This window comes from Lissotriton vulgaris, chromosome 1_1, assembly GCF_964263255.1.
Source record: "Lissotriton vulgaris chromosome 1_1, aLisVul1.2, whole genome shotgun sequence".
NCBI lineage: Eukaryota > Metazoa > Chordata > Amphibia > Caudata > Salamandridae > Lissotriton > Lissotriton vulgaris.
The window spans coordinates 1,247,386,646-1,247,405,324 of NC_141685.1; the positions used below are offsets into that span (position 1 = coordinate 1,247,386,646).

General features: G+C 46.5%; 1 protein-coding gene across 1 annotated transcript in view; it reads left to right on the top strand.

The window, feature by feature from the left end:
• Positions 1-17,488, top strand: part of CDC73 (cell division cycle 73) — a 754,132-nt gene extending 736,644 nt beyond the window's left edge. Inside the window, exon 17 of the mRNA XM_086964560.1 lies at positions 15,133-17,488. Coding sequence (XP_086820686.1) covers positions 15,133-15,169 — 37 coding nt within the window. The 3' untranslated portion in view covers positions 15,170-17,488. The remainder of the gene's footprint in view (positions 1-15,132) is intronic.
• Positions 17,489-18,679: the final 1,191 nt, after the last annotated feature.

Here is an 18,679-nt window from a genome sequence, read left to right on the forward strand (position 1 = left end):
GGTGGCAAATTCCATCGCACTTCTGGGCCGCTACAATCGGCAACTTTGGGCAGATATTGCACCTTACCTATCTAACCTGCCAGAGGATGTAAAGGAGGAAGCTCAATCGCTCCTCTTGGAAGGCCAGACATCTGCCTCTGAGCTAATTGACTGCGCAATGGATGTCGCCATGACCGGTTTCAGGCAACTGGCAGGTGCTGCTGTACTCAGGAGACAAGGCTGGCTCAAAGCCACCTCTTTCCGCCAGGAGGTGCAAACGAAGATTCTCGATATGCCCTATGACGGCCAGCATCTCTTCGGGGAAAAGATTGATGAGGCCTTAAATACTATCAAAAAAGACACGGACACTGCCAAAGCCCTTGGAACACTGCAATTCCGGAACCAGTCCTTTTGTGGAAACAAAAATAGAGGACAATCTTCTTATAGAGGCACATACCAGAACAGGTCCTCCTATTCATACAACCAGAACAGAACGCAATACCAACCGCGACAACAGCAGCAAGGGCGTCAGACTTCGTACGCAAGTCTAACTACAGGGGGAAGAACCAGAAAAAACCTGCTGGCAACCGCCAATGACTTGTGTCAATGGCCAGTCCCTCCACCATCGAACTTCTTCAAAATTGGAGGGAAACTCACACACTTCCTCGACAATTGGAGATTGATAACAACAGATCGGTGGGTGCTCCAGCTAATTCAATTCGGACATTCTCTGGAATTTGTCACGATCCCCCCGACAACACCACCTCGCAAACGGTCCCACAGGCACTTACGATTGCTTCTTCAGGAAATCTCTTCCATGCTGCAGAAGGGAGCGATAGAGAGAGTTCCACCAACCCACAAAGGACAAGGTTTTTACTCCCACTTCTTCCTGATCCACAAGAAAGGGAAAAAGTGGAGACCAATCCTGGACCTCAGGGCACTCAACGTGTTCCTAAGGAAACAATTGTTCCGTATGGTGACACTCCAGGAGATCCTGGGACTATTGGAGGAAGGGGGCTATATGACTTCCTTAGACCTGCAGGACGCTTACTACCATATTCCTATCCTCAAAGGGCACAGGAAGTACCTCAGGTTTGCTGTAGCGGGGCAGCATTACCAATTTTGTGTCCTCCAGTTTGGCCTCTAATCTGTCCCACGGATATTTACCAAATGCCTCTCTCCTGTGGTGGCCTTCCTTCCTCAACAAGGACACCAGGTCTTCCCATACCTGGACGACTGGCTGGTAAAGGCACCATCTGCGACCGGCGCAGCCAAATCCTCCAGCGCCTGTCTAGATATTTTCCAACGTCTAGGTTTGACCCTCAACCACGAGAAGTGTGCACCGGAGCCCAACAAGGTCATTACATTTCTTGGGGCGACTCTAGACACGGAACGTGTCAAGGCTTTCCCTTCTCAGGAAAGGAAAGTCAAACTCATCTCCCTGGCCACGTTAGTGGCATCAAGGAAGACTTTACCGGTCTGCACCTTCAAGTCCCTCCTCGGCATGATGTCATGCTCATACCCCACTGCCGCCTCAAGATGCGCCCACTCCAGGAGGAGTTGACAAACCAATGGACACAAAGTACAGGATCATTCGAGGACCGCATACGAGTCACTCGAAACATGGTCAACCACTTACAGTGGTGGAGATCGCTCAAACACCTTTCACAGGGATTGCCGTTCCTGCTTCCCGCAGAGCCACATGTGATAACAACGGAAGCATCCCTAGAAGGCTGGGGAGCGGTCCTCCAAGAACTCCAGATCAATGGCAAGTGGACAGAACAGAAAACCCAGCTCCACACCAACCTATTGGAGTTAAGAGCAGTCTTCCCTGCTCTACAAGCCTTCCTGCCACGCATTTAAAACTCCCCAGTGCTCGTCAGAACAGACAACACCACGACGATGCACTACCTGAACAAGCAGGGGGGACACGATCGCTCTCACTATCTCGCGAATTGGGTCTGGAACTGGCTTGTGGAACATGGGATAACGCTGAAAGCAGAGAACGTCCCGGGCAAGGACAACGTCTTGGCGGACGCTCTGAGCAGACAGGGATCTCCATCCCACGAATGGGAACTAGACATGGAAGTGCTGGAACACATCTTCGCGGAATGGGGAATTCCGCGAATAGACCTCTTTGCCACGAGAGAGAACGCCAAATGCCCAAGCTTCGCAAGCAGGCATCACCACTCAGGAAACCTCGGAAATTTTCCATCGCATGGTGCAACGTCTTTGCGTACGCCTTTCCGCCATTTCCACTGATACCCAGGGTTCTCAGGAAGATTAAGTCGGAGCCCTGCACTCTGATTCTGATCGCTCCATTCTGGCCGAGGCAGCATTGGTTCACGGACCTTCACCGCCTCTCTGCACAGCCACCTATTCGCCTGCGTCAACATCCAGCTCTGCTCACAATGTCCCAAGAACAGGTACATCACCCGAATCTGAGCTCTCTAAAATTGACAGCTTGGCTCCTGAGTACCGGGAATTCAGCCACCTAAACATCCCGCAGGAGTGCAGAGACGTCCTTGCAAAGGCTAGAGCGGACAGCACTAATAAAACTTACTCATTAAAATGGAAGCGGTTTTGCTCTTAGTGTGTGGCCGAAGGCCTGCACCCTTTCCACATCACTCCACAGCAGCTGCTACCATACTTACTACATCTGGCACAATCGGGCCTTGCACACGCATCCATTAAAGTGCATCTGGCGGCGATCTCAAGATTCACCAGGACTTCTAAGGGTCCATCCCTGTGGGCAAACAGACTTATAAAGCAGTTCCTTAAAGGTCTCTACAGGTCCTTCCCACGACCAAGGCTGATCCCTCCGTCGTGGCACCTCAATGTGGTCCTTCACCAATTAATGAAGCACCCCTTTGAACCCATCAATAGGGCAGACATCAAAATTATCTCATGGAAAACGTCCCTTCTCCTGGCTTTAACTTCTGCTAGAAGGGTCAGCGAGTTGCAGGCTCTCTCAATTACAGATCCTTTCATTCAGTTCAGGGAGGACAGAGTGATCTTACAAACTAATCCTCGGTTTATTCCGAAAGTCTCTTCGGACTTCCACCTCAACAAACCAGTGATCCTCAGGTCATTCTTCCCAAATCCTACCACTGTAGCTGAGAAAACTCTACATTCGTTGGATCTGAAGAGATGTCTTAATTTCTGCATTGACGAGACAAAACACTTCCGAAAATCATCTAAACTCTTTGTTGCCTGTAGTAGACCACGGAAAGGCATGCCCCTGTCAAAACAAAGCATTTCAAGGTAGATTTCCTCGACGATCACCTTTTGCCATTACCAGGCCGGACGACCTTTGGACTCAAGAATCAAAGCTCATTCGACAAGAGCCATGTCCACGTCTGCGGCACTGTTTCCTGGAGTGCTGGTATTGGACATCTGCAGAGCGGCGACCTGGAAGTCACCGCATACCTTCACCAGGCACTACTGCCTGGATACTGAGCTGATGAAGGATGCAGCAGTGGGCCAAGCAGTGCTTCGCCATCTATTTCAGTGAGGTGAGCCTTCCGAAATCCCTCCATCCTTTACTGGTATGCACATTCTTTTACTAATATTTACATGACAATGCATTTTGGTGGTTTGCAGTCGCCTGATATGTATTATCTACAGACTCGTATATGATGTTCCATCAAAAATGTGCATATTATATTGCTTGCTACTCTGATTCAGGCATGTGAATCTATGAAAGACACCCAAATACTGGATAAGAAATGCGTTACTTACCTGTAACTGCAGTTATCCAGTATTGGTGTCTTTCATAGATTCACATGCACCCTCCCGCCTCCCCTGGAAGGACTCACCTATCTCTCGAACAAGTTTACGCCTACCTAGCTTGGTGCGTACGAAAATCTGAGAGACCTAGGCTCCTGACAGGAAGGTTCTAGGAGGAGGTGGTAGCTGATTGGTTGGCTTCTTTACTTTGGTCCTTTTTACAAAAGGACATGGATAGGCCACTAAGGTGGAACCCTTGGGCCTACTCTAGTTTGGTCCTTTTTACAAAAGGACGTGGATAGGCCACTAAGGTGGGATCCTTAGGCCTATTCTTCTCTATGTATGTCTATAGGACATTACTTTTTTATATACCGGAGGCTCCCGTCTCGACGACTGGGAATGATTCAGGCATGTGAATCTATGAAAGACACCAATACTGGATAACTGCAGTTACAGGTAAGTAACGCATTTCATCTGAGCCAACTGGACAGTTCACTCTGCAACCTCAGATTTCGGCTGTGGTCCGCACTAGCTTTGGGTTGCTCTGTTACCTCAAAAACGTTTTGTACTTATTCCCCATACACTTTTGGTAGACTGTGGTCAATGCGCTGGTCCTTTCCAGGTTGGACTACACCAGTGTTCTCTACTTAATGGTGTCTGAAACTTTGTTGTGCCATCTGCAGGTTGTGCAAAATGTCAGTTCACAATATTGTAAGACTTCCTAGATGGACATAGATTGTCCCCATGTTAAGATCTCTTCATTGCCTGCCTGTTAAGCGTGTTCTTTTCAAATCACTGTCTCTGGTTCACTATGCCTTATTTCTAGACCGTCCTGGCTGTCTTTGACACAGATTACTCCCTTACTGTCCCACCAAATCCTTGCATTCGGCCTTAGGAGGTCTGTAGGTACTGTCTCAAATTAAGCGTATGCAGAACTGTGGTAAGGCGTTCTCATTTCTAGTGGCTACAGCCTGGAATCAACTGCCTCAGGACCTCCGTAGAAAGCTGAAAACGTGGCTTTTCACCTCTGTTGGTTACAGAAATTTCTTGATTATGTTTTGGTGTTAGGTCATACTACTAGACCTAGCTCTGGGACACTCTGTTGAGTAGCTGTGCGCTCTACAAAACCCCTTTGTTCATTTAATCAAAGCAATTGGTATGAGTAGGTGTGTGACTTAAGAGTCCTGGATACTTTCCCAGACTCTGGCAAGCTGTGCCCTCCAGGCTTTGTTTGCATCCTTTGCAATGGTGATTTGTAAGGTAGCAGACCTGCTTGACATACAACTGAAAGCTGTCAAGGTCGGAGCAACATCTTGACCTGTGGGAGCCAGCTCTGTCAAGCCATTGCCCCCCTTTTAATGAGACCCTCATAGACGTTCTTCTGAGGGCCTGGGCTAAAGCTTGCAAAAGGGCTCCTGTGCACTACATGTTGCCATCGTCATACCCCAGGAGACCCAGCCTTATTACTCTCCCAGAATCCCTCCCCTGAAAGTCTGGTAGTGCAGGCCTCAACAGCTACAGCTACCCAAATACATTCCCTTCCACCACACCGAATAGGGAATCCAAAAGGCTGGATAGTTTTTGGATGATAATCTTATCTTCCACCAGCTTTCCTTGTGGTTGGTTAAAATTGCATGCCTCTTGAGGCGATATTCCCATGCTCTTTTGAATTCGGTTGCGCAGCTGCTGCCCATGCTCCCTGAAGAGGGCTGATGCATCCGGTACCAACCGCTGGTGGACGGTCGGGACACCGCTGAATTTGCCATCAGGTGTGGACTGGACACCACAGACACCCTGCGCAGGTCTGTGGCCTCTGTGGGGGCAGTTCTACGCCTAAACTGGTTGAGGACCACTGGGTCCTCTGGGGATGTCCAAGCATCCTTGATCGATGTCCTTTGATGGCTCCTGTGTATTTAGCGACAAAGATGAGCGGATTCTTGAAAGCAGAGTCAACAACTGGTCCTTGGGTCTCTCTGGCAACCTGCCACAGCAACAGTCTTTTCGTCCATTCCATGGTCTGGGGCAGGGCTCCCATGTCGGCGACGGACCCGCACCCAATTTGTTTCTGGTGCCTGAGTGAGTGCCACGACTCGGAGAGCTCCGACGCCTGCCAGCACCTTAAGCCTAAGTCACGGCGGGAGCGCCGGATGAAGTTGCTGTTGGCGCGCTTATCCAGTTCGGTGTCCTCTCAGCATCTGTCTCCCACCTCGGAAGCAAGGAACCGCCGGTTTAGATTGCAACATCGTCTTATGCTGCGGCCCTTGGGCGTGGCTCACCGGCTGGTAGTTCCTTCAGTTTGTCTTCGAGGCCATGTTCTCCTTCCGCGGCGGGCGACGTCTCCCCCCCCAGGACGTGTGCCCCCACCTGTCTCCTCCCTAGCCGCCGTTCCACGGCGCGGAGGTGACTAGGGCCCAAATGAGAGCCTACGCTGCGGCTCTGCAGGCTTCTTTGGCCCTTTCTCCACCTCCTGGGACGTCTGCGGATCCCTTGCCTCGACACGGAGTTGCCGGCGGCTCCGGCGCCAAAGGTTTCGGCTCCAGGTTGTAGAAGAGTGGCGTCCCGGGGTGTGGTCCTTCAGAACTCCCCTCTTCGGCGCCTAGCGTTCCTGTCTTGCCGCAAATCTCTTCCGGGCTCCCTGTGGCGTCTAGGTGATCGCCGGGACTCCAGGCTTGTCCCCTGGTCTCTCTCGGTCCTCTAAGCAGGCAGCTGCCTCACCAGAGGTCGAGCCGGCGCCGCTTTGGCGCCAGTGGCCCACCTCCCCGGCTCCGGTTGAGTCACGGGTAGAGGCGGGGACCTGGGGCGCCCTTCCGAGTCCCCCCTCGGTCCGCGGCTCGGGCGGCTATCCCGTCTGAGGTCGAGCTGACGCCATTTCGGCGCCGATCCCTCGCTGTTCTGGCGTCGCCTCACCCTCATGGTGAGCACGTGGTGGCAGGAGTCGGACCGGCGTCATGAGTGCTCACTCCAGCGTCGCCTGACGCCAATTGGGTGCCGATGGCAGACTCCACGGAGCCGCTCTGGATTCTGGATTAGTCTCCTTAGGTACGTCATCTATTGGTGTGTTCCTCCCCAGAGACCGGGTGCTGTGTAATTGCCTTTCACTGGCATCTTCCAGGCAAGGCTCTTCGCCGTCCCCACGGACAAAATCCTTGAACCCTTCTTTCTGTGGCTCGCGGCTGGCTTCTCCATCGTCCTCTCCACCTTCCCCTGAGGCCCCTCAGGTCCCTCATTCCTCTGTGGATCCACCTCTATGCCAGGGCTGGCCGCTTCCTCCTGGACTTGGAGATGGGCGTCTCCGTCTGCAACAGTCACGCACGGAGGAATTGCTTTCACCTCCGTGGCGCCCTACTGAGGTCAGTGTTGCCTTTGTTCGGGCGATTTCCACGGCTGCTGGTATTCGGAGGATGGGTGAACCGGTCACTCCTTTTCCTACAGACAACCTCTTGGAGATTCTCCAACCGGGCTCTGGTGGACGGGAGTTGTTCCTTCCTTTTGAAGCGTCACCCCATAATTCTCTAATGGAGGCTTGGTGGCGCCCTGCCACGGGCTATCCGGTGCCTCAGGCACTATTGTACTGCCATTGTCCTGCTCCGCACGACCCGGTCTGTCTTTCTTTCCACCCTTCTACTCAAGGCGCTCTACTGCGTAATGCCTTTCTGTGTTTGCCTGTGGTGGTGTTCCCTCCGTCTCGAGAGGCCAGGTGATTTGATTCATGGGGACTTAATGTCTTTGCTTCTTCCAGTGCTGCCTTGAGGGTGCTTAACACCTTGTTTGTGCTGACCAGGGCTACTTCTAGCCTGTGTCCCTTCTTTCTCATGTCTCATGAGGGTGCCCGTGCTGATCAGCAGGCGCATGTGTTGGAAGGTAGAGAGTTGGACGCGTTTATTCTTCGTGCGGCTTTGGATGTTGCCGATGCTATTGGCTGTGCTATGGCCACTTCTTGGCTCTCAGTCACCATGCTTGGCTACGCTATGCTGTTTTTCCTGAAAATATATGGGAGCGTCTGGTCGACCTCCCTTTTGATCGGGTCCTGCTGTTTAATACTCATGCAGACTCCGCCGCCTCCTCCTCCTCCTCCTCCTCCTCATCCTCTTCTTCCTTTCCTCCTCCTCCTCCTTCTTCTCCTCCTCCTCCTTCTTCTCCTCCTTCTTCTCCTTCTCCTCCTCCTCCTCATCCTCCTCCTCCTCCTCCTTCTCCTCCTCCTCCTCCTACTTCTTCTACTCCTCCTCCTTCTCCTTCTCCTCCTCCTCCTCCTCCTCCTCCTCCTTCTCCTTCTTCTCCTCCTCCTCCTTCTCCTCCTTCTCCTTCTCCTTCTCCTCCTCCTCCTTCTCCTTCTCCTTCTCTTCCTCCTCCTTCTCCTCCTCCTCCTCCTTCTCCTCCTCCTCCTCCTCCAGCCCCCGTTGGCAAGAGTGTTCTTTTTGGCGGCTTACTAAGCCTTCTGTGGTTTTTGCGGCAGGGTTTCTAATTTGTTCTCTGATGCGGGATTTCTTCCCTAAGAGTGGTTTCCGTACTTCTTGGGCCGTTTTCTACCCTATGTGGGGTGTTTGTAGCTATTGGATAGCCTGTCTTCTACTGGGAAGGGGTGGACTTCCCCTTGCGGGTTCCTTGCCCTTCCTGGTGTTGCTGTATGCCGCTGGTGCGTTTTCTTGGGCAGCTGCGGCGTTGGGCGGTGTTCTGCCTCTGGTTTGCTGTTGGCCTGGTCCTGTGTTTGGTGTCCAGAAGTGTTATTTTCCTGTGTTGATGACTTGTTTCGTCCTACTTGCTTCTTCTCTTGTTTGCCAAATGGTTGCTGGTTGGCACCCAGTGGCCCCCTCTGGTTCTTCTGGTCCGCGGCCTAGGGTCTTGGAGTGAGGCCTGGCGCCCCTGCTTCTGGTTTTTCGGGAGCTTCATGGGACTATGTTCTTCTCTTCCACCCGCCTTATTACTGAGGCGCTGTTCGGTCTGGCCAGCTGTGATGAGTTCGGCTGCCCTCTTCACTGGGTGTGTTCCTGGTGGAGGTCTCTTGCTTTCGTTTCTGCTCTTCTCCTTGGAGTCTCTGGGTTGCTCTTCTTTCTTGGTACCCCTTTGCGTTGCCTGTACCGGGGGTTTTGGTGGAGATCCCTGGTACATTAGATGCTGGCCTTCTTTAGCATTGTCTGTACCTGGGGCTTCCAGGGGAAGGTCCCTGGTACATTAGCTGCTGCTCTTTTCCTATTGCCTGTCCTTGGGGCTTCCATTGGAGGTCCCTGGTACATTGGCTAATGGTCTCCTTTCGTAATGCCTGTACCTGGGACTTTCGGTGGCGGTCCCTGGAACATTTGCTGATTGTCTCCTTTCGTATTGCCCTCCCTTCTTCTGCTTGGTGAGGGCGGGGCTGCCGCTTGCCGTGGTGACACATCCCCTGTGGGGCGGTGTTTTCCGCTACACTGCAGTTCTAGTCTGCTTGGGGGGGGGGTTGCTTTGTGGGAGGGGCGGCACACTGGGTTTTTTCCCCTGTCCCTGTGGCTCATCCCCTGTTGGGGAGGACTTAGTATTTGCCCGTCCTGGTGACTGTTCCCTGTCGGGGTCTGGTGTTTGCCTGAGCTGGGGAGTTCGTCTCGCAGACCCTCCTTCCCCTTGGGTATGGCTAGGGTATCTATTCTCTGTTAAGGAATCTGCGGCTAGTAGTCTCTATCAGATGTACGAGTTACTTACCTTCGGTAACAATGTATCTGGTAGAGACGATTCTAGCCGCAGATTCCTCCCCGACCCGCCTTCCTCCCCGACCCGCCTTCCTCCCCGTTCTGCGAGGGCCCTCTGGGTCTTCTGCGCTCGCCTGCCTCCGGGTGATTGACTTTTGCGAGTGTCTTTCTTACTTACTTCTGCGGGGATTCTTACCTTGTTGTGGTTCCATTCTTGACTTTATAGGCACTTCTGCGCCCCGGCACTCTGATCTCCAGTGTGGGGTTCGCTCGTTCTTCTTCTTTCCTCTGTTGCTTGCACTTCTACCTTTAACATCATTAGTGTTGAGGTGCATTGACTGATCTCGACTTTGGCGGTCGGGAGATTTTCTCCCTGCTGGTGTTGTGCGAGGTTGAATGGTCATTGCTCTCCGTTCTGACCTTGGTGTCCCTTTCGGTCCGGGCAGTGGCTGCAGACTTCTTGGTCTGCTGTGTCTTTTTACATGCTTCTGCCCCGGGGTGGCTGTTGTATTGTTTGCAGGATTGCTTTCTAGTAGCGGTGCCCTGTTCTTTCATTCCAGATCTTGGTGCCTCAGTACCTGGCTCTTTTCTGGATGGTTCTGTTCCTCACCATTGTTTCTTTCCCTTCTGTTTAGCGGGGCTTTTTCGCACACTGTTAGTAATGGCTCCGTGTTGTGGTGCGGAAAATTTTTCTGAAGAAAACTGACGTAGGCTCGCCGGGTGTTAGTTATGTATCCTCGCTGACATCACGGATGCAGGGGACATCAGGGCGGAGTCACGTGGTGCCGGCACGAAGGGATGCTGTGGCAAAAAGTTTTTCGGATCCAGTCTCACGCCTGGTGATAATTCTACGCTTACTCTAAGTCCAAAAATCTAATGCAGTAAGTAAGTACATAACCGATTTCACAAGACCGACTGGAAAGGCTGGAAACAGCAGACATGTTTAAGTGAAAATTAATGACCATCACTCTTGTCTTTACATGTATCAGCGTAGGATTCTTAAACTGCTGGCCGGTATAGTGCATTAAGGTAACCATGTTGTGACTGCTTTCATTTCACGTGCTTTACTCTCCTTAATTATCCCACATACGTTTGTGTGCGTCCCATCCTAGTGCCGAAGTCTCCCTGTGTGCCCGTCTTTAGGGTGCGCAGGAAGTCCAAGGCAATCGGTCAGCTGCCCTTTGCTAGTTTTCCTAGCTGCCTCTTCTTCCCCCCCACTGCTTGTTAATTAAGCCTCTGTCTGTATAGATCCCTCACGCAGTCTCCCGTTTAAATAATAAAAATAAATATTTATTTCACAAGTTAATTGGGTAAACTGTCCAATAAATATAAGAAGCTTGTGAAAGTATTATGTCGGTAAACGAGTATTTCTCGAAAAAATGTGCAAAGCCAAGCAGATTTGAAGACAAAGTACCTTATTTTACATTAATCTCGCCTGTCCACTGATTTTGAGGTGGGGGGAATTGGGGGTTCATTGCCGCCAGTTCAATAGATTAGTCAACAAATTAGCCTCAATATCTGGGGGTGGGGGAGGCGGTGTTCTTCTAAGACAGAAGAGTTCACAAGACATTTGAAAAGCAGCTTTATTTTTATTATTAGCGCGGACTTCCTTGGTATTCTCCGAAACCAGGTAGATTGCAGAAACACAGTGTCGCCTCAGCACAAAAGAAGCCTTTATGTACACACCTCTTGTAATAAAAGTAGTGCCACATTTATTTAGTCTGTGCTTCCAAGTGATGCTGTTTGGTGTGCGTATGGTGGTCAGATAAAAAAAAAACTGGAACCCCTTCCCCCAAGCAGGACAGTCCTTTTCATGTTTAGTATGCACACATTTCAATAGGTCTCGCCTTTGGAACCTTATAAGTATTTAGTTAAGCAGTACAATATCCTTGGTGCAACAACATCAACTGTTGCATGTCTAAACACTTATAAGGTCTCAAAGGCGAGACCTATTGGCTATGCCAATGCTTTTTTTAATAGGAACCTCTTCCACATCTGATTCCTCCAAACTCGAACTACACGTCAACTCCACATCCCTACTGGATGAACTGGAGTCACATGCCACCACACTGTCTTCTCTTATGCACCTTAATAGCGCTGTCTTTGGCCTTTATAGCCATCCTTTTTTAACCTTACGTTTATTATACTTTGTCTGCTTTCCCTTCATAATATGCCTCCTTTTCTCTCTTTTTTATACCTTGACCAGACACTCCTGCCACTACCTCAACCTCTTCGGTAGTCCAGAAGCTGTCTTCTTCACAAGACTTTTGCCTAGTCTCCTTTTTCTTAATGCTTTTTTCCAAAGTATTTTAAATGTTCTTGTCAATTGAGGCCGACAGTTCGCCAAACATTTTTTCCATATGTTTTCATTCTTTCTTCCAAATTTGCCTCAACGTTTGCCATTTTCATATATAATATTCCTTTCAACACAGTTTCTCAATTCAAAACTATTAACCTTAGCTTACCAAATCTAGAATTTCAAACCTCTATATTATAGCAAAGATACCTTTTATAAACGTAAATAATACTAAATAGTCTTAATTATCACACCTAAAAATTCTCCTCACTCTGATCGACCGTAGTCTGACAGAAACGGACTTTGTTCTGTCAGACGCTTCCGATTTGCCCTAAATATGACCGCTAACAAATTATTTACTTTCCATGTGAAACATCCCAATCGGCTAAAATGGCTGCCGCACGCAGCGTGCCTTTCGGCGGCTCATTTATGTCAATTTCATTCTATTCAACTTCCCCTGCTCGCGCACCATTCTGCAAAGCTCCCGTGGGGAAAAAATGCTCTTGAGCGCTACACCCCAAACGCCAATATTCTATTCCTCGGACATAAAAGGCCTGCCACGAGAGCAAATCCTCACGCGCTCTACTTTTGAATTGCGCATTGCTAACGGTAACTGCTTTTAACTTAAATCATAAACACGATGACTCCGTATGAGCCGGTACGCTTCCTCTTAAACTATCTTCCTAATCAGATTAAATTATCATTAGCTCAATATCAAAATAAACCATTTCTTCCTATTTTAAATTAAAAAGTAAACCTTTCTTTCTAGAATTAAATATTTCTTCTGATCATATTATTTAACATATCCTTATTCTATCATTATTGAACACAATAATCCATTGTATAATAAACATTTTCATTAATTATAAAGACTATAGAAATGAATGTACTTCTCTTGTGCTGTAGCAGCATGTACACAACTCTGTCTCAATATAACAATGTTATTATGTTATTTTTCTGTGCTGGTGCAGTTTTGTGGTGCTAGGCTTTCCAGGGTGGAGGAATGTTGGCACCCTCCTAAGTGCGCATGAATGTTTGGCGGGCGTTCTGGGGCCGGCCAAACATTCATGCGCACTTTGCATACTCTCCACACAGGCTGCATTACAGCATGGGTGGAGAACATGCCCAGGCTTCCGTTCTTCATCTGAGTGCCGAACCACGGCCTCGGACCAATCATTGGTTCTGGGGAGCCTGAGTGCTTACCAATGACAACGCCGCATTGCAGCATTGTGATTGGCACAGGGCAGTCTAGCCTGCTTCCTGTTCCAACAGAAGCCAGGAAGAGAGGTGGTGGCCGGCAGGTAAGTGTTTTTTTTTTTTTTTTTTTACATTACAGGATAAATGATATGTTTCAATTATTGTAAATATTAAATTATGGTGTTCAAGTAGGGTAGGCATGCTATTTTAATGAATGACAAAACACTTCAACATAAAGTAACTTTTTAATTTATATATATAGGCACACTAATCTATAATTAGTTTAAAATGCAGTGCACGTGTCGGATAAAGTTATAGCTAGAAGCAGAACATACATGAAAACATGTTTGGGAACTTAGTGAAAAAAGAAGTCTGTTAAAGTGCCTTTATACAATAATCCTCTGGTTATTCCCAACTATTTTGATATACCAATAAGCAGATAACCAACATGATGCCAGAATGTAGGACAGTCATTTATTTTGATTACAATGTACTGAACACACGTCACTGAACCCTTTAACCAAAAAAAACTATTAAAGTGGACTGCCGACGACTTTTACAAATGTCCCCTAAGCCTAGCCTATAAAGACGAAAATACAGCAAATGGTACTTTTAAATGAACCAGTAAATCCCATTTATAACTCAAGCGGCGGCGGGAAGAAAGGCTCTATAACCCCCTTGAAAGGACTATGACTTGCTTGCTGGGTTTCCTCACCCGGGATCACTTCCTTTGTACGTGGAATGGGTTAGGTGCTTAAAAGGGTAATCTGTGTTGCAATCCTGGAAGCGAATTGGTTTTCCTCACCCAGTCCTCTGCAAGGGCTTTAGCATACCACCAACACCGGAAAGCTCTTAGAGCCAATCCGCACACATTTCGCACTGCTTAAGTTGTGCCAGTGGTTGGCCTCATTTTTTATCATCTAACTTTGACCCCGAGCACGAGAGGATTATGCAGAGAAATGGAAGATAGGAACACAATACCAAAGAGAAAACGAGGATGAAAAAGAAGGAATCTACATAACTGGGATGAAGAGACAGGACGTGTAAATTGAGAGAAGAATAATGCATTAAATGGAGTAAAAACTAGAAAGCCTTGGTATTATGCAGCTTTGGCGACAGGCTCCTATGATAATTTTTTGCCCCCTATAAATATTTTTATATATTTTGTCGCAAATTAGGCACTTACTGCCACTGTGGTTGGTTGAGACTTGGGTTAAACAAAGTCTTACGCCTCCAATCAGTTTAGGCTTGTGTTTGTTACGATCTTTTTCTCACTGTCTTGTTTTGGGGCAGGAGGCACTCAAGGGTTGTCTTCAGTTGGGTAATGGTTTTTGGACTGGTACTGGAGAAGCCTACGGTAGTGCTAGTGAGTGGGAAGATATTTGAGGGTATCATTCAGAGACTGTAAAGACGTTTTTCTATGCACAGCAGTGGCAGAAGTAATTTCAGCAGCAAGTCGCGGCTAAGCTTTTTGAAACCCCTAATTACGGAATAGAAATTGTGAATCTGTAATTTATACAATAGATTGTTACTGCATGTCACGTACTGTATAAATGTCAATTAGAAGTTTAAATGTGTTTGGAGAATAAAGAGAAGAGGTGCATGCAGTCAATAAGGACCTCCCTGGCGACAGCCTGGAGCCTTCAATGCTACTTCAGGTAGCCAGCTACCCAGATTTGGGAGGTGACAATATCCGTTTCTGACACCCCTGGCTTCTGTGGTTCGCTGAAGTGCCGAATGACCCCAACTAACTAATCAGACAGCCTCACACCTCCCCTCAAAACACTTGACCATTCATTGAATATACATGTTTTTTTTATTTCTTTTAATAACTGTTCACGCGGTCTGCTTTTGACTCCATTAGTTTATATAAAAAACGATAGCAAATGTATTTTCTTATTCGCTATTATCTTGTAAAATATTTTCAGTCTTGTTCTAGTCTGTCTCGAACCCTTACACTGGTCTTGTGTTCAACTACTGGGGCTATGAAATGCATTAGCAAACTCAAGGCCGCGATCTGTGCGTTACTCACCCCGGCTTTCCATTTATAGAGATTTGAGAGCCAAGGTGACAGCAAACCAGCTTGTAGAAGGCAGCTTTTGCCACTGCTCTCTAGTTGCACGCAAAGTGGAAGTTTGGAGCTAATGTTGCTTTTAAATGCGATGTATTTCCTTCCAGCAGTCCGCTTATGGCTTGTAGGCCCCCTTTAAGTTGTGCGCCTTTTGAAGGAGGCCAGTATTTTGTGCGCCTCACTCTCTACCTTTCTTCTTACAGGTACATGGTGAAAAATAAATCTCACTTGAGATTTTGAAGTGTTTGGACTCCTGTGCTGCACATTTCTGAGGAGCTTGAGCAGAGGACAGTACAAGCTGTTGAAAGTGGAAGGCTGGGACTGTTGACATTCACTTTGAACTTCCAAACACTGGGTCACCCTGCATTTGTTTGCAGGCTTTTCCATAAGACTGTTGAAGTGAGAGACTGATTCGTACAGTTGCTTGAAAACTGGGGCGTTGCTTTTTTTTTTTTTTTATTAATAATGTTATAGTCTTTAGTCTACAAAGCAATTTGTACACTTGGGTAGTTTCTCCTCCCTCATTTGTTGGAATGCATTTTGTTAAGATTTAGAAAATACATAGATCTTTTCTTGTTTACTCACGTTGCAAAAGTAATTGTATAGCTGGCAAGTTAGGCGCATTGCTTAAAGATTTATTTTTTCTATCCTTTTGTTCCCTGAAAATTCTTTTAGGTAGGAATTACTTATACGCAGCTCTGTGGGTTAGACAAACTAATCATCGTGAAAAGGCTTGCTCTACGTGAATCATAATGGCCCCTGTGTATTTATTGTATATTTTATCCCTTGTCAAAAAAGAGTAAAGGGATGTACAAAAAAATGTAAAGCTATTGCTATATCCACGTTTCTCTGATAATTTTATAAACTTTGTTATGAATCCATTAAGATAATGTTAGACCTTTAAACATTCACGTCATACAAATTTTGTGAAATGTAATTTGTAGTGAGTGCATTGGTATACATTGAAGAATTTAACGTTCTTTTTGAAAATCTTTGTTTATGCTGAAAACGAACAGTGGTTTGCTAATTCTGTTTGCAAATGTTTTGTGGGAAGGTTGAAGTAGTGTACATGCAGTCCTAGTTCATAAGGTTTCCTAATGCGCTAGCACAGATAACGAACAACCTCAGGAATCCGAATACATGGAGCCAAGGGCATACCCTGCCTGATGTACTTGATGGAATACACATAATTCGGTGTCTGCTCAACTGCTCTTTCCTGGGATCCCTTAGTCATCAAAGCTACCTTTAGGTTCTTCTGAGTTTCTATAGTACAGTAAAACAGTTGCTTTACTGTACACTTCTTTTGCATTTGTGACATTCTACAATGTGCACAGCTCAGTTAAAAGCACAGATATTTGCGTATTTTCTAATTGAGTTATAAAAGCAGTTTGTCTGTTCAAACTTTGCAGCCTTTTTCACAGTTTCTGAACATCAAGCACTTCAGTAACAAATGTAGGAATGAAAAATATCACTTTACAAAATTAAAATTTGATTTAAAATAATATCTGATTATTCTTTTTAAACTGAGCCCAGAACCCCGGCGAAATAGATACAAAGCCTGATTTGATTTCTGACATCATCAAAGAAAGACCATATTCTTATATGTTTTTTATAATACATTTTTTCAGATCTCTCTGCCATGGCCAATAGTTCTGAAATCACCCTTTGAGTGAGTTCGCACCTTTCAGATGTAGAAGTTCCTGTAATACTGAGCCCTCCCAAACTCCTTTTTTCAGCAGGTGCCTAAATGTCAGATGTGGAGGTGCCTGTAACAATGCAATTCCCTTCCCCCCCCCCAATCTTTTACAACAGGTGCCCACATATCAGGTGGGCAGAATGTACATATTTGTGAAAATTCCATTAAAAAAAATCTGTTTTTTTTGAGTTGTCAAGCTATTGTTTAAATCTTGTTTCTTGCCACTGCAGGGTGAGCCCCCCAAAAAAGAGACGAGAAGAATGTTTTATAAGCTGTAAAATATGTTCAGGCTGATAGTCTTTATTTACACTATGTCTAAACCTATACATGTATATACTGAAAATGCGAAAGCAGTGTCATATTGAAAGTTTAATTGTGACATAGAAATAGGCTGCCTGTGTCGAATTGTGATCTTTGGTTGCCAAAAAAAAATCTCGCGGTACAAACTTTGAAATGAGAACTGAGCCCCATTTAGATCAGAAAAATAGTACCCCATAACTAAAAAATATATATCTAATAAGGATTAGTTATCTTCCTTTTCTGGTATAGATGTGCACAAAATAAAATTAAATACATCTGCAATATTCAGGTTAATTTTTGGATATTTAATCACCTTGGATTTGCATTTGCACCTGCCCCACATACATAGGTCGTACATTTGAGGTATAATTGGGGAGAAAAGGCATATGGACAGAAAGTGCTTTTAACATTGTACAAGGCAATATAGACCTAAGTGGAGGAGGTAAAACGGGTGTACACAAATATGTATTTTGTTAAAAAAAAAGTATTTCAAATGTTTGTCTATACTTGAACTGTTTGTAATAAAAATGCAAAAAACTAAAGAAAAAATATTACAAAGTAAACAGTCGGACTGATCTTTCAGATATCTTACTGCTGTATCCTTGCTCTGCATTTAAAAATATTTTCAGCACCTATTCTTGTATAGTCACAACTAGGTAACTCCTTGGTGGGCCAGAAAGGAACACTCTTCTTAGGGGTTACTATCAAGTGCTTTTTAATTGCAGAATATGGCCGAGGCAACCTTCGTTTGCATGTTCATCTACTAAGTGCTGAGGCTAGGACCATCTACCTCATTCCAGATTCCTTACCCTTTATTTGATCCTATACAACATTGCAAAACCTCATGTGGTCCCCAACCTAATTTACAGTATTATATCCCAATTTCTTTCAATCAAAAAGTACAATAAAAGCATTAAAGAGTACACATAAAAACAAATATATTGGAGTAAGGAGCGTTAGATTTAGTAGTACTCTTTTTGTGGTTACTTATAACCACATATTCATCACATTTAGAAAATCCTCAGAAGCCAGACAAGATGCAGAAGATCTAAACAGCATTGCTTCTGCATGCCATTAGATGGCCCTGTGCGTCTCCTTGCTGATTTTTTCCCACCCAGGAAGTGACAATGGCGCTGCATACAAGCCCCACACCTGTATGTTTACTTCACTTCCTTCCTTTTTGTACCTATGTGTGTGGATCGGTACTTGCTTCCTCGTCTGTTAATCCGATTTTTCTTGTTAAATTCTGTATATTTCAGCTGTTGTAGTGAATGATGTTCCCTTCTAAGTTGACCTGGTATAGGCCTTGTAGGGACTGTTGCAAACTGGATTTGGCGCACAACTCCATTTCCTGCAAAGAGTTTGACCTTATGGATCCGAAGGTGAAGTTAGACTGTGAAGTGATGCTATACATCACTGAGCTCCGAAAGATGTCCCGCTCGAAGTTGTGTGTCGGGCCCGTTCCCTCTCTCAGCGCCATACCTTCGATAAGTCCTCATCACTTTCCTAATCTTTTGGTAAGTTTAATCAGGAGCACAAGAAGGCCAAGCGGGATTCATCCCAGTCCTGCTGCTTTCAGCCTTAGGAAGTCATAAGGACATCTGGGTGCCTCTCCCTCTTGTTCCCGGTCCTCTGCAAGGGGCCAGTTCTGCAGCTGTGTGCAATGCACACTGAGTTTCTAGGGCCATATTCAATATTATAACAAATTGAGGCCTTTAAACAAGTCATGTTTCGCATCTTTGGCACTCTTCCAT